We start from the raw sequence: 25,460 nt of genomic DNA, 5'->3' as shown, positions 1-25,460 counted from the left end.
ATGATCACAAATTTTAGACACTCTCTCTCTGCCGTTTATGGACATATTTACTCTCCGCCATCGCGCCAGCTAAATTCAAAATGTATCACGCGCTATGATGTGCTTCCTGAACATTGAACAGCGGTCCGTGTGAATCAGATCTCGCCGCGTGTAGTGCGCGTCATAGGAATTTAACGAGGCTTCAAGGCAGAATTTTTGCCTCGAGGAATTTTTTGAATCGAGTTAATCGAGTAACTCGATGAATCGTTTCAACCCTAACGTAGACGAATTAATACATCCCTATATTTTTTCAATGTGTGCACTATTAATCTTTGTACAGTGCCTCGTGAATGTGTTAGCATTTAGCCTAGCCCCATTCATTCCTATTGCTCCAAACAAAAGTTTTATTTTGTGCCGCCATACTTACTTGTGTAACTACTCATGTAACAGTCTTTAAATAGAGAAAACATGGAAGTGTTTGGTGGCTTCTAAATTCATCCCTGTTTGGAGCCATAGGAATGAATGGGGCTAGGCTAAATGCTAACACATTCACTACACTCTGTCAAAAGATTAAGTGCACGCATTGAAAAAAAGATGGGTATGTATTAATTCATCTAAGTTGAGGTAAGAACATAGTAAAATATTGAAAAACGGTGGTGTTTTCCTTTAAAACAGTAAAAGCTCAAATCTGTAAAGAGGCTCTAGTTAAAAAGGGGAACGTGACAGAGCTCAAATATTGATGCAAAGATGACTTTTACCACTGAACAGGTAAGGCATTTATGGTGAAACATTTATTCAGGTACATTACTTTTAGGATGTACTTCCAACGGTCATGTGGATGAATAATAACAAATCCACTGTGATGCAGTAAACACAGACATCAGATTCATCCGCACAGTGGGGTGAAGCACAACATACGTACAGGAAATTTCTTCACAAATAACTGCAATTTTATGTTTCAGACAAAGATGGCAATATGGAGGTCAAACCTACGAACTGCAGCTTTAATGATTTATGAAGATTAGAGACAGACCTCTTTGTTGTTGAGTATGTTGAGGTGTTATTGTGAATGATTCAGGATCAGTCTCCTCTTTAACACACTCCATCATTACAACAGTGGATCAGAATAGTAGAGTAGTTGAATGTGTTGTGACAGCAGCTGCTTGTTTGACTTCTTCACAGTATTTATAGATGAACTGGTGTGATAGTGACTTCATTGAAGTTTGTGTCACTTAAGATTGTTTGTTCAGGATCTACAGAAATAGACCTGTGAAGATGACCAAAGTTATAATTTACCAGTCAATACGCCAAATATATAAAGTCTGTGTCTCTCTAGTTTCACAGGACAAGCCTACTAGCCTGGTATAGAAACAAAACAGCTGAAAATCTCTAGCACAAAAATATTACTGTTCAAAAATAACATGAAGGTAAACACTGACTGAATTTTAATATTGGGCAAAATAATCAGCAAAAGCAATCCATCTTCTATGTTAAAGAACTGTATGGAAAAGAGCATGTATATTCCTTAAAATTCATGTAAAGTTCAACAACATATGAACATACAGACCTGAATGGCTTGAAAAGTGAAGTAAATCTCTTTGTTTAATATCTTGTATAAATGTTGGCTCTAGTTAAACAACTCTCAGTACTTTACAGTAAAGTATTAAAATAATGTAAATATTTAGCCTTTAAATATTTTCAATAGTTATATCATATTTTGTATCATTTTCTTTACCTCACACAAACACAGCGCAGGAAGCGCACTTCTTATGACGCGTCACCACACAACGGTCTCCAAGAAGCAAAATAAAAGTCCCTTTATTCAGTCAATGCCGAAATTCGTGAAATGCAAGGATATGAATGAACTACAAAAGATACTAAATATGAATGTACAGGTGAAATAAATATATTCATTTGTCAAACGATTACATATAGAATCTACCGAATTACACGACATCTTAATCAGTTATTTAAAGTTTACATGACGTAAAAAGAAATTACATTGCATTGTATGTAAACTATGATCTTGTAGTCTGAATTGCAAGTATATCACAACGACAGTGACATAAAGAACATCTTAAAATATTGCAACATTTTGATTGTTTCTGTCATTTTGATTGTTTGCTGAATTTGCCCAAATGAAAAAGTAATACACTTTCATAGTGTATTTAAAGTGCTTTATTTTAGCACACTAATTTTGTACTTAATATACTAAAAATTCATCTTTAGTACTTCTTGAGATAATATTAAGATCATCTAAGTGTACTTCACTGGGCTATTTTGAGACACCATAAATATGAACTTAAATGTGCTAAAAATGTATTTAAAAATGTATTTAGGAACCACTTGTAGTAAACTTGAACCCATCTTCAAGTTCAAGTTTAATACAAGTGTTAACTAAATACATTTTTTAATACAGGTATAGTATGTTAAAAGTGCATTTTAGTTCATAAATTAATTTTTAGTATATTAAGTACAAAATTAGTGTGTGAAAATAAAGCACTTTAAGTACACTATGGAAGTGTACTACTTTTCACCTGGGTGATCTTATAATCTAGACATATAACATGTGCAGTGATTTCTTATAAGTAAATAATGTCAAAAAGTTTTAGTTTTGGGTGAACAATTCCTTTAATAACCTCACAAAATCTCATTCACAAACATTTTTGTTCTCTTCCTAATCATATGATTAAGAATGAGATAAAGAATGCTTTTACTATTATTTAAAAAAATACCTATAATGAGTGAAGATCTGGTAGTACTGCTACTCCAACATAAAATAAAGTAATGAATCTTGAGAGAACATTTACATTTTAATGCATTTGAAAGATACTTTTATCCAAAGCAAGTTACAATACATTAAAGCTATGATCCTGAGATTGAACCCAATGACCTTTTGAACTGCTAACACAATGCTCTACAAGTTAAGCTACAGGAACAAATTTTAGCATTTGATGTCATTTTTTTTTTCGTTTCACATCATGTGCTTGGACCTGAAGACTGAAGTTGATCTTTGTTCACTGCGCTTTTCTCTGTGAGTCTGCAGCTGTGTGATCGTCTGAAACTTCTTCAACATGAATGACAGCGGTGCAGCTTCTCTCCAGTATACAGTCACTTGTGTTTTATCAGCATCACAGACTTAATAAAACAACACTTTTAGGGGTTTTCTCCATTATGGATCTTCTGGTGCTGCTCCAGCTCTTTGGGTCCCGGACACACAGTTTCACACACAAGGCACGTTATACCCGCGTGCCACTTCTGGTGCTCTTGAACTGTTTTAAGTGATGGAAACCTCTTTCCACAAACAGAACACAAATACGGCCTCTCATCTGAATGAGTCTTCAGGTGCACTTTTAACAAAGCTGCCGAAACAAACTTCTTATCGCACTGATCGCAGCTAAACGACCATTCATTCGAGTGAAACAGCTTATGAAATCTGAGACTTTCTGCATGTGTGTAACTCTTATCACACAGTTTGCATGAGTAAGGCTTCTCACCTGTATGCATTCGTATGTGAATCTGAAGACTTCCATTTTGTGTGAAACTCTTATCACAATAAGGGCAAATGAAAGGTTTTTCTCCAGTGTGAATTCGTATGTGATACTCTAGATTTGATTTTGTTCGGAAACTCTTATTACAATGAAGGCAGGTGAACTCCCTCTCACCAGTGTGAACCGTTATGTGAACATTAAGCCGACTTTTTTGACCAAAAGTCTTCTTACAGTGGGGGCATACGTAAGGCCCCTTACCATTGTGAATCCTCATGTGATTTGCTATTTGGCCTTTTCGTGAAAAACTCTTATTACAAAGATGGCAAGCAAAAGTTTTTTTTGCTTCAGCTGTTTCTCGAGTTGAATTCTCTTCAGTTTGTGAGGAGCTGGAAGAATTTTCTTCAGTTATGAAACTGTGCTGTTGATGTTCATCCTTCACTTTATTGTGTTTTTTACTTTTCTTCTTTTTTCCCATGAGGTCTAAAATAAACACAGTAACAATCAAAATATTATGGTAGAATCAGTTCAGAACTAGTTGACAAACAAATACACAGGGTACTTTAACAGCATTAATGTCATTGAAGTGTGAACCTTGCACTAGGAAAATACAAGTATCGGATCAGGACTCCAGATAAATTAAATGAATTTTTCATCAAATTAATAGATGACTGCTGGCCAAGGGGCAAACATGTGTTCAAACTGTGAAGTAGGGATGCATAACGATTAATCTCGATTAATCTATAGCAGAATAAAAGTTTGTTTACATCATATATGTGTGTGAAATGTGTATAATAATGTATATAAATATGCACACATGCATGTATAATTTTAAGAATTTTTATATATAAATTATAAATTATACATAAAATATACAAATATATATATATACACATGTAAACATTTCTTAAATATATACATGCATGTGTCTGCATTTATCTATACAAAGTTATTATACACAGTTCACACATATGATGTAAACAAAAACTTTTATTCTGCTATAGATTAATCACGATTAATTGTTATGCATCCATACTGTGAAGTCCTGCAGAGCCATCAATACATACTCAAAACTTATATTAAAAAGATATTACAGCGGCAAATGATCCAAAATTATCAAAATTTTTAGCAAGTACTTAACCATCCTGTGTTCAAAACTACCTCCTTACATTAGACTGATTCACAACAGTAAACTTGTAATAATTAAATTAATACGCCAAATGAGATTAAAAAAAGTCTGTGTCTCTCTAGTTTGACAGGACAAGCCAGGCATTGAAAAAGAAAAGCTAAAAATCTCTTGCAAAAATATTACAGTTCAAAAAATAACATGAAGGTAAACAGTGACTGAATTTTGGGCAAAATATTCAGCAAAAGAAATCCATCTGATATGTTAATTAACCGTATGGAAAAGAGGAGCATGTATATAACTTAAAATTAATGTAAAGCTCATTAACACATGTAAGAAAAACCATATATACCTGAATGGCTTGAAAAGTGAAGTAAATCTCTTTGTTTCTTGCCTTGTATAAATGTTGGCCCTAGTGGAACAACTTTCAGTACTTTACAGTAAGTGTTAAAATACTGTAAAATAATTTAGCACTCCTTAATTAATATTTAAATATTTTTAATAGTTAAATCATATTTTGTATCGTTTTCTTTACATCACACAAACAACTCCCTCCCTCAGCCGACAGACGAGCGGCGGGAGCGCATTGAGCGCAACTCATATGACGTCACCACACAACCGGCTCCAAGAAGCAAAATAAAAGTCACTTTATTCAAACGGTCAAAATTTGTGAAATGCAAGAAAATTAATGAACTACAAAGGAAACAAAACATGGATATACAGGTAAAATAAATATATTAAAGATCGCAAAACTCACCTCGTTTAGACAATTACAATATATAATCTACCAGTGAATACCACGTAATCGTCATCAAAATAATTTTAAATTTTACATAACGAAATAAAGAAATTACATTTCATGCAAACAATTATCTTGTAGTCTGAATTGCAAGTAATATAAATTATATATTGGAATTGTTTGTTTGTTTGTTTTTGTTTGTTTATAAGGGGACCATGCACAATTTTTAACACAAAATTTCCATTTCATGTATTGTACAGGATTTAGCCAAGGCTAATTTTCATCCGTAGTCCTCCAGGCAGGTCATGTGATTTTTTATCAAGTTGTGTACAATTAAGAACTTTGTATTTAGAAAACAAAAATCTACAAAGTGAGAAGGAACATATGACCTAATTTGAGATGAAAAATCCCATTGTGTACAAAATATCTATTTGGTTATTCCTGACGTAATCCCTAATTCTTATGTTGTAAGCATGTTTAATTTTCTTTATAACACCAATATAGTGCAACAATACAATATTTTATGACAAAAACTAAGTATACATCTCCAGTTTGTAAAGACCATATGAGTTTGTCCCATGAATTTTCTCTATTATGTTTTTTAAGACATGAACATTGACTTTATAACGTGTGATTGACTTAATAACAAGCTATGTACATGATAAATAATTACGCTAGTATTGTTAGAAGTAAACCCCCATATGAAACCCCAAAGTTCTGTTCAAATGTTATTTAGTTAAATTGGAAATACGAATTAGTTATAGCAGTGGTTCTCAAACTGGGGGCCCATTTTTATGACATTTTATAAAATAAATTAATTTATCATGAATTCTGTGCAATTAAACCTAAAAAAAATAAGACTACTAATCAACAGCACTACTTTATATCATTTAATATGTTTTGTTTAATTAAAAGTTGAGTTTTAAAATTTTCTTTGGGGGGGGCGCGAAGGAATGCGCCGTACACAAGGGGGGCCACACGCTGAAAAAGTTTGAGAACCACTGAGTTATAGGACTATATTAGTGTTTTAAAGAAAAGTAAGCATGCTTACAACATTAGAAATTTGTGATTAGCCATCAGGCTAATAACAAAACAGATTTTATGTACACATATTTTCTGTGTTTTGATAGATTACCCTGCTAAAAAAACAGCATAGTTTTTTTTGTGAACAAACAGCACAATGAAGATCAAAGAACACACCAGACGTTTCAGGTATAAAGTTCCCTACTGAAAAATCCAGCTAAGACCACCAGCATAAGCTGGTGATCTGGTTTTAGCTGGTCTCCCCACTTGGTTTTAGCTGGTGTAGCAAGCTTGTTTAGCTGTTTTTGTCACTTTTTAAGCTGGTCGAGCTGGACTTTGCTGGTCAGGCTGGAAGACCAGCTGACCCACCAGCTTTGCCAGAGTGGGAGGTCCATCCTAGACCAGCCACCAGCCCATGATGGTCTTTGCTGGATCCTTCAGTGGGGTTGTGGAGAAAAAAATCCTTTAAAGCAGGATTAGGTTATAAAAAATATCCCAACTTTGAACATCTTACAGACTCTGTACAATCCATCATCTGAAAATGAAGGTTCACCGATACATGGCCATCAACCTAAACTGACAGTGAAATGGAGAACTGAGACTTTTGGACAGGCTGGGCAAGGACTATTTGATATCACCACATCGCAGTCTCCGAAAATCACAATAAAGGTCTGTTTAATATATTCAATCGTAAAAAGCACCCAACATCATAAACAATTTCATCCACAAATAATAAAGTACACACAAAAGGTGATTGTTTTTGTTAAATTAACATATTCCAATAAATAAAAATTACTATCTGCAAGTAAAAAACAGATATTTATCTTAGCTGATGACTTCTCCCACAATAAAAACATAATTTCTGAAACACATTTTCATGAACAATTACAAACTTCATCACTAATGCACTGAAATGAATCTTTTGGGAGCAAGTCTGTTTTCTGGTTAATTTGGATTTCACATCATGTGCTTAGACTTGACGCCTAAAATTGATCCCAACACAGTCACTCTTTGCAGACAGCACTTTTCCCTTTGATCCTGTAAACTAATTGTCTAAAACAATATGAGCACTTTTAGGGTTTTCTCCAGTATGGATCAATAAGTCCCGTTCCAGGTCTCCCGCTTCAGTTCTCTCACAGCTGATTGGCTTTTCATTCGAGTGTAACAGCATATGAGCTTTGAGACTTTGTGCATGTGTGTAACTCTTATCACACAAATGGCACGAGAAAGGCTTCTCACCAGTATGAAGTCGTATGTGACACTGAAGATGTCCTTGTTGTTTAAAGCTCTTGTCACACTGAGGGCACTTGAAAGGTTTCTCTCCAGTGTGAACTCGTATGTGACTCTCTAAATGTGCTTTTGTTGTGAAAATCTTCCCACAATGAGGACAGGTGTAAGTCATATCAACACTGTGAATCCTCATGTGAACATTAAGGGTTTGTCTTTGTTTAAAACTTTTTTCACATTGAGGGCAAGAGAAAGGCCTGTTATCAGTGTGACTTGTTTGAAGTTTATTCAGGGACTTTTCACATGTGTATGTCTTTTTACACAGTGGACAGCTGTATGTTTTTTCTCCACTGTGAGTGTTTATGTGGAAAGTAAGATTTCTTTTTAGTGAAAAACACTTGCCACAATGCAGGCATTCAAATAGTCGCTCATTGGTATGAGTTACTATATGTCCCTGAAGGTATTGTTTACACGTAAAAGTCTTTTCACACTGAGGACAGGCGTATGGTCTTTCTCCAGTGTGAGTCCTTACGTGATCATTAAGATTTCTTTGTCGTTTAAAACACTTATCACACTGAGGGCATGCAAAGGGTTTCTCATTTGTATGAGTTATTATATGTTGTGTAAGGTGCTGTTTAGATGTGTAAGTCTTTTCACACTGAGGACAGCTGTATGGTCTTTCTCCAGTGTGAATCTTTAGGTGTACATAAAGATTTCTTTGACGTTTAAAACTCTTATCACATTGAAGGCAGGTGAAGGGCCTTTCACCAGTGTGACTTACAAAATGATCCTCAAGGTGGCTTTTACTTGTGAAAGTCTTTTCACACTCGGGACAGGTGTATTGCAATTCTCCTGTTTGAGTCTTTATGTCAACATTTGAATGTCCTTTTTGTGAAAAAGTCTCACCATAAATATGCAAGAGAGCAAGAGAAATTTTGGCTTCTGCTTTTTCTTGATATAAATCCCCATCTGTTTGTGAGCAATTGTCTTGACTTATGAAATTGTGGTGTTGATGTTCATCCTCCACTTCATTTTGTTCTTGACCTTCCTCTTTCACTCCCATTAGGCCTATATTGAACAAATTAACATGAAATTAAATTAACAAAAATGAAACCATAATTGAATATTAAAACGCCAACAAAATTATTGTGATGGCCAAATTAAATTCTGTCATTTTAACTTCATCAGATGTAGATAACTCTTGTTCTATTTTATAATCATTTAAGTCAAAATCTTTTTATAATGTACAACTCTAATGACTTTATGCTCTTTCTTAGTTATTAAGATTAGACACAAACCTGTTTGTTGTTGAGTATGTTGAGGTGTTATTGTGAATGATTCAGGATCAGTCTCCTCTTTAACACACTCCATCATTACAACAGTGGATCAGAATAGTAGAGTAGTTGAATGTGTTGTGACAGCAGCTGCTTGTTTGACTTCTTCACAGCATTTATAGATGAACTGGTGTGATAGTGACTTCATTTAAGATTGTTTCTTCAGCATTTACAGGAATAGACCTGTAAAGATATACAAATGACCAAAGTTATCATTTAAATATTCAATCAATACGCCAAATGCTTACAATAATGTGAAAACCCAGCTGAAGTAATTTTTCTATATAAAATCATCCGGCATCATGTAAAGATCATTCTGTGAAAATATAATCTTGATATCTTTAATGTTGACTAAGTAAGATCATGTCAAAGATTGAAATCAATATAAAATCAAACGTTGATGCTCCTAATATTATCATTAGATTATGAGACTTTTAGGTTCCCATAGGCAGGGTTACATTCATTTTTAAACCAATTGGAAGTTGTCTTCAAAGTTTTGTTTTCTATTGTGGACATAACAATTTGGACAATACAAATCGCATGTCTGTTTACAGAAACATACAATGGATGAGAAATTTTAAATAGAAACAAAGTACATTTGTAACTGTATAATCCACGTCTAACAAGTTATAACCCTGATCAATTTTACTAGCAACATCAATTATCCATCTGCTATGTTAAAGAACTGTATGGAAAAGAGAAGCATGTATATTCCTTAAAATTAATGTAAAGTTCATTAACAGATTTGAAAAATATATAAACACCTTAATCGCTTGAAAAGTAAAGTAAATCTCTTTGCCTTGTGTACATGTTTGCTCTAGTGGAACACCTCTCAGTACTTTAATAATATTTCAACAATGTTTCGATCATATTTAAGTTGTTGAGTACATTTCTTTATATAAAAAACAAGCACTATTTTGTATCGTATCGTTTTATTTACCTCACACAAACGCTTTAATCTTCCCCCAAACGACAGACGAGCTGTAGCGCACCCTTTATGACGTCACCGCATGTCAGGCTCTTAGAAGCAAAGTAAAAGTCCCCTTTTGAATCTATGTTCAAAATTCGCGAAAAGCAAAGAAATGAATAACCTATCATCTTCTACACCAAATAAAATATACAAATCATGAATGTATGGGTAAAATAAATATATTTAAAGTTAAATATCCCACATTTGTCAAACGATTACAATAGCCTATAGAATATAAAAACACTATATCTTAATTACGATTAAAGTTACATAACAAAATAAATAAATTCCAATTTATGAAACCTATTACAAAAAGATTTATAAATAAAGTTTATCTTACAATATTGAAAAACATCACATCTTTTATTTTCATTGTTTGCTTGATGGACTTAAAAACAAACATTACAACGAATGCAGACTGATTTATGAACAAATAACTCATAAGAATTAACTGATCAAATTAACTAGAGAAGTGTCCTAAATTAATCTAGTTAGGTGCTCCAGGTCATAAGGGTCAATTTTTTTTTAAAATTAAGGTTTATAAATCATCTTTTGAGTAAATAAGCTTTACTATTAGAACTATTACAACATCTGGAATCCAGGGGTGCAAACAAATTAAAATATTAAGAAAATCGCCTTTAAAGTTGTCAAAATGAAGTTCTTAGTAATTACATCCACTTATAGGGCTGCCTGGGCAAAAAAAAAATCGATTTTTTGATGGTTGATTCAAAATCAATTTTCAAAGGCCACAAATAATTTTGTTTTTATAAAATAACCTGATCCTGTTTGATCAAGGAATTCAACTGTTCTGACTTTTTTCAGCATACATTTTTCATCTTGCATTAAAATTGTATTGTACTTAACATAATTGTATGCATTTAAAAATTACAGATTGTTCCTGTTTTAATTTACATAAAAAAAGAGTTTAATATCCAGGTTTGTGGCTCTTAATTTCTTTTTATTAATTACCCACTTATAAACTTATGTTCACTGTTCTTTTTATAAATATAGTATTTGTATTAAATCTATATTCATTGAGTTGAATCAAGAATCAAGTGTAAAAATCAATCCGAGAATTGGATCGTAAATCGAATGGATAGCTTGTAAATCAAATCGATCTGGAACCTCTGAATCAATACCCAGCCCTACATCATGAAAATAAGGTTTTACTATATTTACTGTAGGAAATTTACAAAATATAAAATAAAAAATATAACATGATCTATACTTAATATCCTAATGATTTTTGGCATAAAAGAAAAATTGACAATTTTGACCCACATAATGTATTGTTGCTTGGCTATTGTTACAAAATACGGCTTGGCTGCTTTTTGGTCCAGGGTCATATATTTTCTTTTAGCTTGTACATTACAAATACAGTTAAAAGTACGGCACATTAAAATAGCGTGGATGAACACAGGCGGTCAACACATAAGTGTTCTGATAGCTTGTAATCTTTTAGATCCAGTAATACTCCACTTATCTCCTTCATCTAACCCCTGATTCAACTCATCACATCATTAATACATTTCCAGTGGAATAACATTTAACATTTTATCTTAAAGGCAAAGTGCACATGTTTGAAAAACGCTTTGGAAAAGGGAGTCAGGCCGACTACCAAAACATACTTGTAGCCAACCGACATGCTTGCCGGGGTTGCATATGTGTGAAGCAGGTCTATCAAAAGAAGGTCCAGATTCCGTTTGTTTAGGTGACTTCAAATATCAACATTAGCTTTTAAACATTGTGCACTCCGCCTTTAACAGCCAACAATAAGCATAGTATACAAAGCTAAGATCACATAGTGTTGAAGCTGTAAACATACTGTCACATAAATGTTTAGTTCTTTTTCCATCATATCCATTATAAAAGAAATTAGATTTAAAGTATTTGGATGGAGATATAAACCGTTGTTAATACCACATTTAACAAATTACCTTTAATGAGTGAAATAGTACCGACAGGAAAAAATAACAACTCATGAAAAAACATTTATATTTCATTGCATTTTCCTGACGCTTTAATTCAAAGCAAGTTACAATACTTTTAACACTACAATTAAAGCTGTACATTTCATCAGCATGTGTGTTCCTGCTATTGAACGCATGACCTTATCACCACTTGATGTAATCCTATAAAATTAAAATTTTGGAGTAAATAAATTATCAATCATCAGGTTTATCTTCATTTCGCATAACGTGTTTAGACCTGAAGACTGAATTTGATCTTTGTTCACTGCGCTTTTCTCTGTGAGTCTGCAGCTGTGTGATCGTCTAAAACTTCTTCAACATGAATGAGAGCGGTGCAGCTTCTCTCCAGTATACAGTCACTTGTGTTTTATCAGCGTCACAGATTCAATAAAACTCTTTCCACAATGTGAACACTTTTAAAGTTTTTTGACAGAATGGGCAGACAGCAGATGAAGTCTGACACCCTGTGGCTGTATGTAACTCTTATCACACAGATGGCACGAGTAAGGTCTCTCACCAGTATGAAGTCGTATGTGATACTGAAGAGCTCCTCGTTGTGTAAAACTCTTGTCACACTGCGGGCAGACGAAAGGTTTCTCTCCAGTGTGAATGCGTATGTGAGTTTCTAAATGTGTTTTTGTTGTTAAACTCTTCCCACAATGAGGACAGGTGTAAGGCCGATTCAAACCATGAATCCTTACGTGAAGATTAAGGTTTCTTCTGGTTTTAAAACTCTTTCCACATTGAGGGCAAGAGAAAGGGTTGTGGGCAGTGCGGCTCATTTTACGTTCTTTCAGGGATTTTTCACGTTTCTCTTTAATGTGAGCCTTTAAGTGAACACGAAGATTACATTTTCGTAAAAAACCTTTTTCACACTGAGGGCAAGTGAAAGCGTGAGTCTTTATGTGAAGATTAAGATGTTTTTTTCGCAAAAATTCATTTTTACACTTAGGGCAGGTGAAGCGCTTCTCACGAGTGTGAGCGACTAAATGCTTCTCAAAATCCCCTTTACGTCTGTAGTTCTTTTCACATTGAGGGCAGCTGTATTGCTTTTCTACTGTATGAGTCTCTATGTGAGCATCAAGATTTCTTTGTCGTTTAAAACTCTTATCACACTGAGGGCACGCAAAGGTCTTCTCATCAGCGTGACTTAATAAATGATCCTCAAGGTGGCTTTTTCTTGTGCAAGTCTTTTCACAATGAGGACAGGTGTATTGCATTTCTCCTGTGCAAGTGTTTACATCAATATTTGAATGTCCTATTTGTGTAAAAGAGATTTTAGCTGCTTCTCTTTCTTCAGGTGAATCCTCATCAGTCTGTAAGCGATTTTCTTGACTTGTAAAATGTTGGTGCTGATGTTCATCCTCCATTTCATTTTGTTGTTGACCTTTCTCTTTCATTCTTGTCAGACCTATAATGAACAAATTAACATGAAACTAAATGAACAAAACCAAACCCAATTTAATATCAATGCAAAAAAACAATATTGTGTTAGCTGAACTATTAAAATTTAATTTTGTCTTTCTATTATATAATCATTTAAATCAAATTCCTCATTTTAATATTGTACGACTCTAATGACTTTTTAACCAGAGCCAAAAACTTTATGCACTTTATCATTCATTAAAGAGCAGCTTAGATGGGATTTCTACAGTTACGTTTACTGTAGTGTGTAATGTAGCTGTTAATGGTCTGTAAAGTCGTTCATTTGAAAGTGCAGGATTAATAAAGTTATTGTATTCCAAAAGAGTCGACTCTGAATCGTCAGTCATTCGAATATTTTTGCTGTTACAGAGCTCAATGGGTACCATCTACTGTGTGCTTACCATAATTTTTCAAAATATCTTTTTTGCACAGACTGTACGTTGTTTAAACTTTTAAACTGGAACTGTCTAACGCTGTTACTAAACAAAGCAAACATGTTTCTATAAAAATATTATAGCACTACTGATATTTTGCAAAGGTTAGACGTTAACTGCATTTAATTAGCACTGTACTTGTAATCTGCATAATGACAATAAAGTCGTATCTAACCTAATCTTATCTAATTTATCAAAATATCTTGTAAAATAAATATATTTAAAGGAATAGTCTACTCATTTTCAATATTAAAATATGTTATTACCTTAACTAAGAATTGTTGATACATCCCTTTATCATCTGTGTGCGTGCACGTAAGCGCTGGAGCGCGCTGCGACGCTTCGATAGCATTTAGCTTAGCCCCATTCATTCAATTGTACCATTTAGAGATAATGTTAGAAGTGACCAAACACATCAACGTTTTTCCTATTTAAGACGAGTAGTTATACGAGCAAGTTTGGTGGTACAAAATAAGACGTGGCGCTTTTCTGGGCGGATTTAGAGGAGGAACTGTATTTTGTGGCGTGGTGGCACTTTTGGGAGTACTTTGACTTGGTGCAGTAACACCCCTTCCTCTCCCATTGTGAGCGGGAGAAGGGGAGCGGACTTTTCAGGCGAGTCGAAGTACTCCCAAAAGTGCTATTACGCCATAAATATAGTTCCTCTTTTAAATCCGCTTAGAAAACGCTACGTTTTATCTTGTACCACCAAACTTGCTCGTATAACTACTCGTCTTAACTAGGAAAAACGTTGATGTGTTTGGTCACTTCTAACTTTATCTCTGATTGGTACCATTGAATGAATGGGGCTAAGCTAAATGCTATCGAAGCGTCGCAGCGCGCTCCAGTGCTTACGTGCACGCACACAGATGATAGAGGGATGTATCAACAATTCTTAGTTAAGGTTAAATATCCCACATTTGTCAAATGATTATAATATAGACTCTGCCAATGAATAACACTGCATCTTAATTATGATTAAAGATACATAAAAAATAACTAATGACACTTTATAAAACTCATCACAAAAAGATTGTGAAATAAAGTTTATCTTAAAATATTGAAAAACATCACATCTTTTATGTTCATTGTTTGCTGTATGGACTTAAAAACAAACATGACAACTAATGAAAACTGATTTATGAACAAATAACTCATAAGAGTCACATGTAGCCAATAGATCAAATTAACTGGAGAAGTATCCTCAATTAATCTAGTTAAGTGCTCCAGGGCAACTGCTTTAAGGCCAGAGTAGGCCTACAGTATATGTGACCCTTATCTAATTTATCAAAATATCTTTATCATCATTTTCACAATACTTACATAATATTTGTTTTTCCTACTATCAAAGTCAATGGTTACAATCCGCCATGTGCTTACAATCATTTATCAAAATATCTTATTTTGTATTGATCAAAATAAAAAAAAGTCATACCGATTTAGAACAACATAAGGAAGAGAAAATGATGACAGAATTTAGATTTTTAGGTGAACTATCCCTTTAAAATATTATTCCTTAATAAGTTGCAAAGATCAAAAGTTGTAAAGCACTCGCATTTTAAAGCAATGAATTGTTGTTTTTATGACGGATGCAGCAAAATTTTGGTTTACAAACTGTAATGTTTTATCAGTCAGTCATGTTTGTGTATGTAATCATGTACCATGGTAATGGGCTTTTAGTTTCTAACAAGCGCTCTATGCAAAAATATCAATCACAACAAACTGGGCAAGCCGGCCAATTAGAGCAGAGCAGGCCAACAGTAGAGAAACTAAAGAAACTAAATCTGTGAACTGCTTTGAATGAACTGTTTCAGCACCTTTGAGAAATGAGATGAAATATAAATGTATATTTTGAGTTTATTATTATATTTGATATTTTTCAGTTTTTTTATCTTGTATGCATTTAAACCTGTTGTATGGGACTCCAAGACAATATAGGCAACTTTAAAATCCCATGTGAGATGCACTTAAAAATTCAACACAAACCTCTTTGTTGTTGAGTATGTTGAGGTGTTATTGTGAATGATTCCTGTGAACCTGTGAAGATATACAAATGACCAAAGTTATAATTTACTAACTCAATTCATGCACCAAATGAGATACAAAAAAATCTGTGTTTCTGAAAAACAAAGTACATTTGTAACTGTATTCTCTTGTCTTACAACTTAAGATCATTTTTACTAGCAACATCAATTATCCGTCTACTATTATAAAGAACTGTATGGAAAAGAGGAGCATGTATATTCCTTAAAATTCATATAAAGCTCATAAACAGATTTGAAAAACATAAAGTTAAATACCTATATGCGAAGTAATTCTCTTTGTTTATTTACCTGTGTAAATGTTGGCACTAGTGGAAGAACTCTCTCAGTCAGTACTTTACAATAAAGTATTACAATACTGTAAAATACATTGTTTAATAATGTTAATTTTTTTATACTAAGCCGTATTTTGTATCGTTTAATTTGCCTCCTAAATCCTACCTCAACCAGCGGCGCACCTCTTATGTCTTCTTCTTTCCTTTTTAATGGCGGATGGCAAACAACTTTTGGAAGCATTACCGCCACCTACCGAAATGGAGTGCGGGTCTGGATATGTTTAAATCCTAAGTAACAATAGCTAAAATAATATAATATAAATAATAAATTATAATAAAATAAAATAAAAGTAAATAACACCTCTTATGTCGTCACAAGACTACACTCACATCAGCAAAATAAAAGTCCCCTATTTAAATTGTGTAATGCGAGGAAATTATTGAATAATCAACTGTAACACCAAAGAAAATATGCAAGTCATTAATGTATAGGCAAAATAAATATATATTTTTTAAATATTGCAAAACATTACATCTGTCTTTTTTATTATTTGCTTGTTGCATTTAAAAACAAACACAAAGCAGACTGATTTAAGAAAAAATAACTCATAAGAGCCAGGGCACACCTGTATAAAACTAACTGAAGTATCCTAATCTAGTTTAGGGCTTCAGTACAGCTGTATGAAGCCCAGAGTAGATTTCCATTTTGCTTATACATAGGCTTTAGTTAAAGGTACACCACATTTTAATAGCATGGAAAAACACAGGCGGTCAACGAATAAGTGTTACGATAGCTTGTAATCTTTCAGAACCAGTAATTCAGTAATGCTCAACTCATCTCCTTCATCTAACACCTGATTCAACTCATCACATCATTAATACATTTATTCATTTATATTTATTCATTTAGCAGACACTTTATCCAAAGCAACTTACAAATGGAAGAGCATTAACATTTTGTCTTTAGAGAACCTACAAATAGAAATAGTGTTTAAAGCTAGAAGTAAAATAAAATTGTTCAAATAATAGTGATAGCAATGTTGATGTTAAATGTGAATAGTTGTGAATTAGGAGAAAATCCAATGAATGCAGAAGAGGTGTGTTTAGTTTGAAGATTCAGTGGTAACAGGCGATCAGGTGAAGGCTGGCAGCTCATTTCATCAAAGGGGGGCTGAGAGGGTAAATGTTTTTGAAACTTTGTAGAGATTGCAAAACCTGAATTAGGTACGATTAGAGAGACATCCAAAATCTGTAATGCTGGACAGGGTTGAAAAGTCAGTAAACAATAACAGAATTTTAAAAGTTTTGAGGGAACTATAAACCAGAAAATCTAACCCATTATTACATTAAACGGAATAATATAATGCAATCATATAAAACAATTATACTTATAGTAAAACATACCCAAAATAGCCTCTATAATACTTTTTAAAACTCAACTCATTATTTATTTAAATACAACAACCAAATGCAAGTCTCCAAGTGCACACCCTTTAAAGGGGCCATGGCATAAGACGTTTTTAAGATGTCAAATAAATCTTTGATGTCCCCAGAGCACATATGTGAAGTTTTAGCTCAAAATACCATAAAAATAATTTATTATAGCATGTTAAAATTGCCACTTTGCAGGTGTGTGCAAAAATGTGCCGTTTTGGGTGTGTCCTTTGAAATGCAAATGAGCTGATAAAATTCAAACACTGATCACAAATGATGGTGGTTTGTTGCAATTAAAACTCAATTGTGCTTTTCTCTGCATTAAAATGGCAGTGCTGTGGTTGGATAGTGCAGATTAAGGGGTGGTATTATTTTAATAAGAGCTCCTTATGACATCATAAGGAGAGCCAAATTTCAACAACTTATTTTTTCATGTGCTTGTAGAGAATGGTTTACCAAAACTAAGTTACTGGATTGATCTTTTTCACATTTTCTAGGTTGATAGAAGCACTGGGGACCCAATCATAGCACTTAAACATGGATAAAGTCAGATTTTCATGCCATGGCCCCTTTAATATTTTTATATTTGGTTTAGTAGTAGTTCTGATTAGTAAAATTTGAATATGCAGTTTGGTTGTAGTATATCATAGATATATACACTAGATGTCACCTTGGGGTTCTAGGCATGAGTCAAAACTGCTGCCATCTTGGAACAGGGGTCTTGTCATAGGAAGTAGCTAGGTAACGCTGCTATCTCCGCCTGTATTTCAAATTCATGGACGATGACAGACTTTTGTGCTGCGTATTGATGTTAGGGCTAATAGCACTATGCATTATAGTTAGAAAAAGTCGATTTTCATAATATCAAAACTTTTATTTTTTTCTGGACTCAATGCTAAATACATGTCTGACTGTTGAAACGAACCAAAAAAATGTGAAATTGTATTCATGAGGATTTATTCATGATTTTATTTCCATTACACCATTGCCTACAATGACGTTGATGCGGGTTTCCCCTGTTTCAAGATGGCGGCTGTATTGGACGCATTCGGTCCAATGAACTGGCGTAGCCAAGGCGACATCTAGTGTACATATCTATGGTAGTAGGGTTGGTTGTCACACTGCTTATTCCAGACATACTACATGGCGCTGTGGTACAATTTTGATATCAATTTGTTAGCCTTTAATAGCTTACTCATTTGCACTTGAAAATTTGCTGAGCAGACACAAAACATTGATGTTAGTAGACAATTTTTTATTTTTATGGGTCAGAGTAAATTTTCATGTTGGTGTTGTTTTTGTGTTGAGATCTTGTAGGATATTAGTCATTCAAAAACAAAACACTCATTAAAAAGCTAAAAGTAGTAGCTTTATTTATCTTTTAGCGATCAAGTTAAAGCGGTGTGGCAGCTAGCTTAGCATGTTTGTCAAGAAGTCAGTTGGGGATGGTTGTCACATAGCTTGCGGGGTTGGTTGTCACAAAAGAATTTTGGACATGTAGACCTTTTAAGACTCTTCGTCTGTTTGTTTGTTTTTGTTTGCTGTTAAAATAAAATAAATAAAGCATTAAATAAAGACGTTTTAACACTAAAAATTATTTCATTTTATTTCTCAACACAGTAGACAATAGGCTTTATGCCCAGCTGCACTACTTCCTGAACTTCAGCCAGCTTCTTGTTTCCTGTCTGCCATTATTGGACAAACTGATTAATCAGGCGTGCCGGACCTCAGTAGTCACAACAACAAAAATCAGACACACCTGGGGCCCGTTTCAATAAGGAGGTTCAACCAACTCTGAGTTTAAACTTGAACTCTGAGTTGACTTACTCTGAGATAGTAAACTCTGAGTTTTCGGTTACAGAATAGCTGATCTGAGTTAGATCACACGACTCTGACTATGTTGTCTCTGAGTTAAGCGCGTGCACAGTCACAATGAAAAGCCATCATCAATGGAGCTCCGATATTACGATTTACCATGGCAACAGCACGAGGTCTTAATAATTTTTACTACTAAAACTGAAGGTGTTACTGCAAGTGTACAGCAACTATGAGAATATATTTTAAAGAAAATAGTTGTTTTTGTAAATTGCTACTCTAGTAAATGCGTACATTTAATGTTTCATCACAGTTAAAATATCAGAAGTAATTAAACTGAGGACTGTACGTTATTATATTCATTTTCATGCAGATGCAATCTCATGGACAAAAAGATGACAGCAGCTCAGCTAAAAATGAAATTAAGCATAATACTTTGTCATTAAAGGCTACGAACTTTACAAATGTTTGTCATGAATAAAACAGAAATTCACCAAGCCAGGTTTCGAACTCCGATCGCCGACAGTACGTCTGCCTTAACCACTGCACACAGTACTACCCACTAGACCAGCGATAATGACTCAGAGTTTGCACTTAACCACCTTTCTGAAACGGGCCCCTGGATTAATCAGTTTGTCCAATAACGGTAGACAGGAAACAAGGAGCTGGCCGAAGCCCAGGAAGCAGTGCAGCCGGGCACAAAGCCCATTCAAGTAACTGATCACCCACTTTAATCCCATTGTTTAAACATGATGGGCATTAATAACAACTATCATATGGGTGGATTCATATTAAAACTTATTTGCAGTTTCTATCTTAAAAAACAAACAAATTGCACATGATCTTTTCAGATCCCAATTTATCATTGAAATCCTATTGAACCTCTATAGGGACAACCAACCCCATACCCTGTGACAACCATCCCTGTGATGGGGTTGGTTGTCACATTGTGTAAGAGTGTCTTTGATGGTTAATTACTTCCTGTTACAATACATTCGAAAAGTAAAAAGTATACACATTTAAAGCCAAGACCCCAAGTTTTCATTTCATGTAGGAATTACTGCTGAAAGATTTTTTGAAGATGAGCAATTCATGCATGAGTAAAAATTGTGACAACCAACCCCAGTCTCCCCTATATATATATATATAGTAGATATAAATTATATAAAATAATTATTAGACAGTAAACACACAGTATAGGTTCATTCACGATTCCTTCTGCACAGCTGCACATTGCATGCAGTCTTAAAAACAAATGTTTGCAGGTTTTGTAATCATCGTCATACAAAACAATCAGCTCTTATGAGATTATACTCAGAGACCCGCCACCTTAACTATGGTAAATATACTTTAATGCTGTATGCTTATCTGGTATGAATTGATACACACAGCCCTGAATGTTTTGGTCCCTCCGTGGTTACGGCCCTGATAAACGCACTGTAAAAAATTAGCTGTAATTATGCAGCTGGTTGCCAGTAAGTTACTGTAGACGATAAAGACGTAAAATTTGTAATGTTCATTTAACTTTGAACAAATTGTTGCCAGTAAATAACATAAATGTAAAATCTACAGTAAGTTACTGGCAGCTAGTTGCCAGTAATACCCAATAATACTGTAATTTCTACAGAAATATTTTACAGTGCGCCTTATAAATGCAACTTTTACAGTACTGCCACTTCAACATGAAAGAAAAATAATTACTGAAAAATCATTTTCATGAACAAATGAAGAGTTTCGTTGCAAAACGAGATAACCACACTTTTTTTAATTGTTCAGAAATCTCTTTTTTTTTTTTGGTTGTGCATTCCAATTAATTTCAATGCAACTGCAGTTGGTTTGTTTTGATTTAAACATTGTTTTGACAAAAATGTAAAAAAAATTGATTTATCTCGTTTTGCAACAAAACTCTTCAAATAATCATACATTTCAGCACTTGAGGTAATACATTAAAAGTAATATATTTGGGAGTACTTCAGTCGTGAGGTTTATCTGTATTTCACATCAAGTGTTTGGTCCTAAAGACTGCAAGTTGATCTTTGTTCACTCTTTACAGACAGCGCTTTTCTCTGCGAGTCTGCAGCTGTGTGATCGTCTGAAACTTCTCCAACATGAATGGCAGCGGTGCAGCTTCTCTCCAGTATACAGTCACTTGTGTTTGATCAGTATCACAGACTCAATAAAACTCTTTACACAATGTGAACACTTTTAGGAGTTTTCTTCAGTATGAATCTTCTGGTGCTGCTCCAGCTCTTTGGGTCCCAAAAACAAATTTCCACACACAGAGCACTTCACACCCGCATGCCTCTTCTGGTGTGCTTTTACTTTTTTAAGCGATAGAAAACTCTTCCCACAAACAGTACACAAAAACGGCCTCTCATCTGAATGAGTCTTTAGGTGCTCGTTTAGCAGAGACGCCAAAATAAACTTCGTATCGCATTGATTGCAGCTAAACGGCCTTTCATTTGAGTGAAACATCAGATGATATCTAAGACTTTCTGCTTGTGTGTAACTCTTATCACACAGATGGCATGAGTAAGGCTTCTCACCTGTATGAATTCGTATGTGAGTCTGAAGACCTCCCTTTTGTGTAAAACTCTTATCACAATGAGGGCAAGTGTAAGGTTTCTCTCCAGTGTGAATTCGTATGTGATTCTCTAGATTTGATTTTGCTGTGAAACTCTTATCACACTGAGGGCAGGTGAACAGCCCGACACCAGTGTGAGCCCATATGTGAGAATTAAGTTGACTTTTTTTTATGAAAGTCTTCTCACAGTGGGGGCATGCATGAGGCCTTTCGCCAGTGTGAATCCTCATGTGATACGTTAGGTTGCCTTTTTGCGTGTAACTCTTATCACAAAGATGGCAAGCATAAGGTTTTTTAGCTTCAGCTCTTTCTTGAGGTGATTTCTCATGAGTTTGTAAGGAGCTGGATGAATTTTCTTCAGTTATGAAACTGGGGTGTTGATGTTCATCCTTCACTTCGTGTTCTTCATCTTCCTTCTTTATTTCCATGAGGTCTAAAATAAAATTAAACATGTCAAAATATTGTAGTTATTTTTATTTCATTTTATTTATTTATTTTAACCAATATTTAAGCAATATTGTTTGAGTTATCTCGTCAATAAAGAGAAACCTTTCCCTGCCATTTTTACAGTCATCTATAATTCCAATGTTTTGTAATTGGATAATTCTAAATCTGATCTCTAACAAAAATGCTATTATTTTCTAGCTTTTTCTATTATTTTCTAACAAACAAATAAACAAAAATAACAAAAATAAATTTAAAATTAAACTTTTATTTGTTCTCTTTTTATCACCTCTCAAAATATTATTTGTTCTCTTTTTATCACCTCTCAAAATATTATATATATATATATAATATTTTGAGAGGTGATAAAAAGAGAACAAATAAAAGTTTAATTTAAAATTTATTTTCGTTATTTTTGTTTATTTGTTTGTTTGAAAGCAAAGGGTCTGTTCTTTCATTTAATACATTGTATGCTTATGAAGAGAACTTTCTGAAAGGCATTTTTGTGAAAAAAAAAAAACCGTTGGGGCGGAATAGGTTAAATGCAAATGAGCTACAGCTCCTCATTCCCTTACCAAAAGAGATGGTAAGCATTTTCAGTTAAAATTGATGTGATTCCTGTGAATACAGTGTGAATAAATATCCCTTTAGCATTATTGTGCTCCTAATAAAAACATTTAGAAAAGATTTTGGGTACAATTAAAGGTGCAGTGTGTAATTTTTTGGAAGGATATTTTGACAGAAATGCAAGATAATATACAAAACTATATTATCAAAGGTGTATTAATACCTTTCATAATGAACCGTTATGTTTTTATTACCTTAGAATGAGATGTTATATCTACATACACAGAGGGTCCCCTTACATGGAAGTCGCCATTTTGGCCTGCCATGTTCTAAAGAAGCCCTTAACTCTTTCGCCGCCATTGACGAGATTTTCCGTCTTTCCGCAATACCGCTATTATCCACCAGGTGGCGCACCTCCGCAACTTATACAACCCGGAGTTGCGCCTCACGTGATAGAGAAAGAACGCCGTGTATGTTTTAAAGATCGCTCTGCATCTGATCTCTCTCAAAAGTCCTTCGCAAAAATGGAATTATCTCAGCTTTTTGCTCAAAATTGGGTGTTTTTGAAGAAACCTACCCATGCTTGAGAGGTGATTACAAGAGAACTTATGAAGGTAGGATGAAACGTTTTTTTTTTTTTTGAAAGCAAAGTCTGTTCTTTCTTATGATATATTGTTTGTTTATATATTTAAAGAAGAACATTTTCTGGAAGGCATTAAACTTTTGTGAAAATCATGAAAAATGCTGGTGCTGGCAACTTTTTTTTAAAACGCTGGCGAGGAAAGAGTTAACGGACAAACTTTTTTTACTAAGTTGTCTCCGATGATGACCTGTTTGTCCGGTGGTGGCTACAGTAGCTTCTCTATGCGTTTTAAAAGCCAGGGGTGAGCAGTGGACTGAGCCGTTGGTTGCAATACACAACCTCACCACTAGATGCTGCTAAAATTTACACATTGCACCTTTAACTAATTAGTCAGTGGTCGTGGGCGGGGCTTTATCAGTGTGACGTCACATTAACAACAGAATCAAAACAACATGTCTAATGATACTGAATGGGTGGATTGTTATTATTGTACGGTTGTTGTGTTCACACATGGCCAACACACGGCCAAACACCTTTACAATTGGATTTTGCAACATATGTTCTCTTTAAGCGATGATCATCTGAGAAGAGGAACGTGGTGTAAACATTGTCAATTTACACCATTCTCAGATATGGGGAATCATCTGTTGTTAAAACGTGAAAGCTCAAACTGTAGAGAGTATCTGGTTAAAAAAGGGAACGCAACAGAGCTCAAATACTGATGAGACATCAGAGATGATTTTTTCCACTTAACAGTCAGAAAAACAGCAGATATGAGCATTTATTCAGTTATATTATTATAGGATGTACTTCTAATGGTCATGTCGATGTGTAATGACACTGATGCGGTAAACCCAGACATCAGATTCATCTGCACAGAGTATAGCACAACTAATCAGCAAATAACTGCAATTTTATGTTTTAAACAGAAATGGCAATACAAAGGTCAAACATAAAGACTGCCCCTTTAATGATAAATGAATATTAAACACCAACCTCTCTCTTGTTTAGTATTTTCAGGTGTTATTGTGAATGATTCAGGATCAGTCTCCTCTTTAACACACTCCATCATTACAACAGTGGATCAGAATACTAGAGTAGTTGGCAGGTTTCTGTGCATTGGAAATGTAAGTAACGTTACATTAGAGACTTGTGTTTGGTTTGCAGGTGGATGATTGCTATTAAAATATAACAGGGTCATAATTTGTATGACATAAAAACAACAAAGGGCACAAATCTTAGCTTTAAAAACAGTCCAGGAAATACTTCGTCAATCTTTTTGTTCACTTTGTATTTTGAGAATAGGCTATTGGTTGTAGTAACTTAACTGTTACAAGAGAACGATCCGTTAAAAAAAACTAATAATTAATTTTACCATTAAAAAAATAATTAATATTCGTAAGGAGTAAAGGTATTTAATATCGTTTCAGTTATATCTATAAGTTGCTGGAGTTCATTTGGTTAAAAAATGAAACCATATTTTGTATCGTTTTACCTCTCAGGAACATCTCAACCTTCCCTCACACATACGAGCGAGCGGCAGCGTATTTGATATGACGTCACCACACAACGTGCTCCGGGAAGCAAAATAAAAGTCTCTTAATTGATCCAAAATTGTACAATGAATCCAAATTAATAAATTATTATTTACAAAAACACAAAACGTAAATATATTTCAAGTTAAATACACCACGTTTCTCGAACCATTACACTATGTAATCTAAACTCTGCTTGCAAGTGATGATATTAAATACATATATGCACTGAGCATTTAGTTTTGACACACTGCTCGCTTGTAATGCAAACACCTATGACTAAATTCCATATGCATAAATGTAAATTCTCTGGTTGAAAACCATGTTTTACAGTATTTAACGAAGAAATAATGCACTATGTTGAAACAATATTACCTAAAAAAACAAACAGAAAGCCTGTCAGATTCTACAGGCATTTCATTATTTTCATCTTTTTATATAACATTGTTTCCCTCCTATCAACAAT

At 34.1% G+C, this 25,460-nt stretch overlaps 2 protein-coding genes and 1 pseudogene across 5 annotated transcripts in view; all 3 read right to left on the bottom strand.

Annotated features, from left to right (window-relative positions):
- The window catches only part of LOC141349150 (uncharacterized), a 99,331-nt gene extending 89,405 nt beyond the window's left edge, over positions 1–9,926 (bottom strand). Inside the window, exons 1-4 of the mRNA XM_073859488.1 lie at positions 9,857–9,926; positions 8,881–9,099; positions 4,946–8,650; positions 2,973–3,950 (exon numbers count right to left, since the gene is read on the bottom strand). Of these exons, the coding sequence (XP_073715589.1) occupies positions 7,401–8,650; positions 8,881–8,956 (1,326 nt within the window). The 5' untranslated portion in view covers positions 8,957–9,099; positions 9,857–9,926 and the 3' untranslated portion in view covers positions 2,973–3,950; positions 4,946–7,400. The remainder of the gene's footprint in view (positions 1–2,972; positions 3,951–4,945; positions 8,651–8,880; positions 9,100–9,856) is intronic.
- Positions 9,927–11,877: 1,951 nt separating this feature from the next.
- Positions 11,878–16,290, bottom strand: LOC129452279 (uncharacterized). Of its 4 annotated transcripts, XM_055216048.2 has the most exons (4): positions 16,199–16,266; positions 16,049–16,115; positions 15,702–15,752; positions 11,878–13,267 (listed from the first exon to the last, which is right to left on the bottom strand). In XM_055216048.2, the coding sequence occupies exon 4, from the start codon at positions 13,254–13,256 to the stop codon at positions 12,273–12,275; it is 984 nt and encodes a 327-aa protein (XP_055072023.2). In that variant the 5' UTR covers positions 13,257–13,267; positions 15,702–15,752; positions 16,049–16,115; positions 16,199–16,266; the 3' UTR covers positions 11,878–12,272. The 4 variants fall into 4 exon arrangements, with proteins under 4 accessions (XP_055072023.2, XP_055072032.2, XP_073715552.1 ...); XM_055216057.2 differs by lacking the exon at positions 16,049–16,115 and having other exon boundaries at positions 16,199–16,290; XM_073859451.1 differs by having other exon boundaries at positions 16,016–16,233.
- A 5,031-nt stretch (positions 16,291–21,321) lies between these two features.
- LOC141352831 (uncharacterized) lies at positions 21,322–24,573 on the bottom strand (annotated as a pseudogene).
- Between the last annotated feature and the right edge of the window lie 887 nt (positions 24,574–25,460).

The sequence above is a fragment of the Misgurnus anguillicaudatus genome, chromosome 21 (genome assembly GCF_027580225.2).
Source record: "Misgurnus anguillicaudatus chromosome 21, ASM2758022v2, whole genome shotgun sequence".
Classification (NCBI taxonomy): Eukaryota; Metazoa; Chordata; class Actinopteri; order Cypriniformes; family Cobitidae; genus Misgurnus; species Misgurnus anguillicaudatus.
The sequence above is the reverse complement of the archived record's forward strand: the minus strand, read 5'-3'. Positions and strand labels throughout refer to the sequence as shown.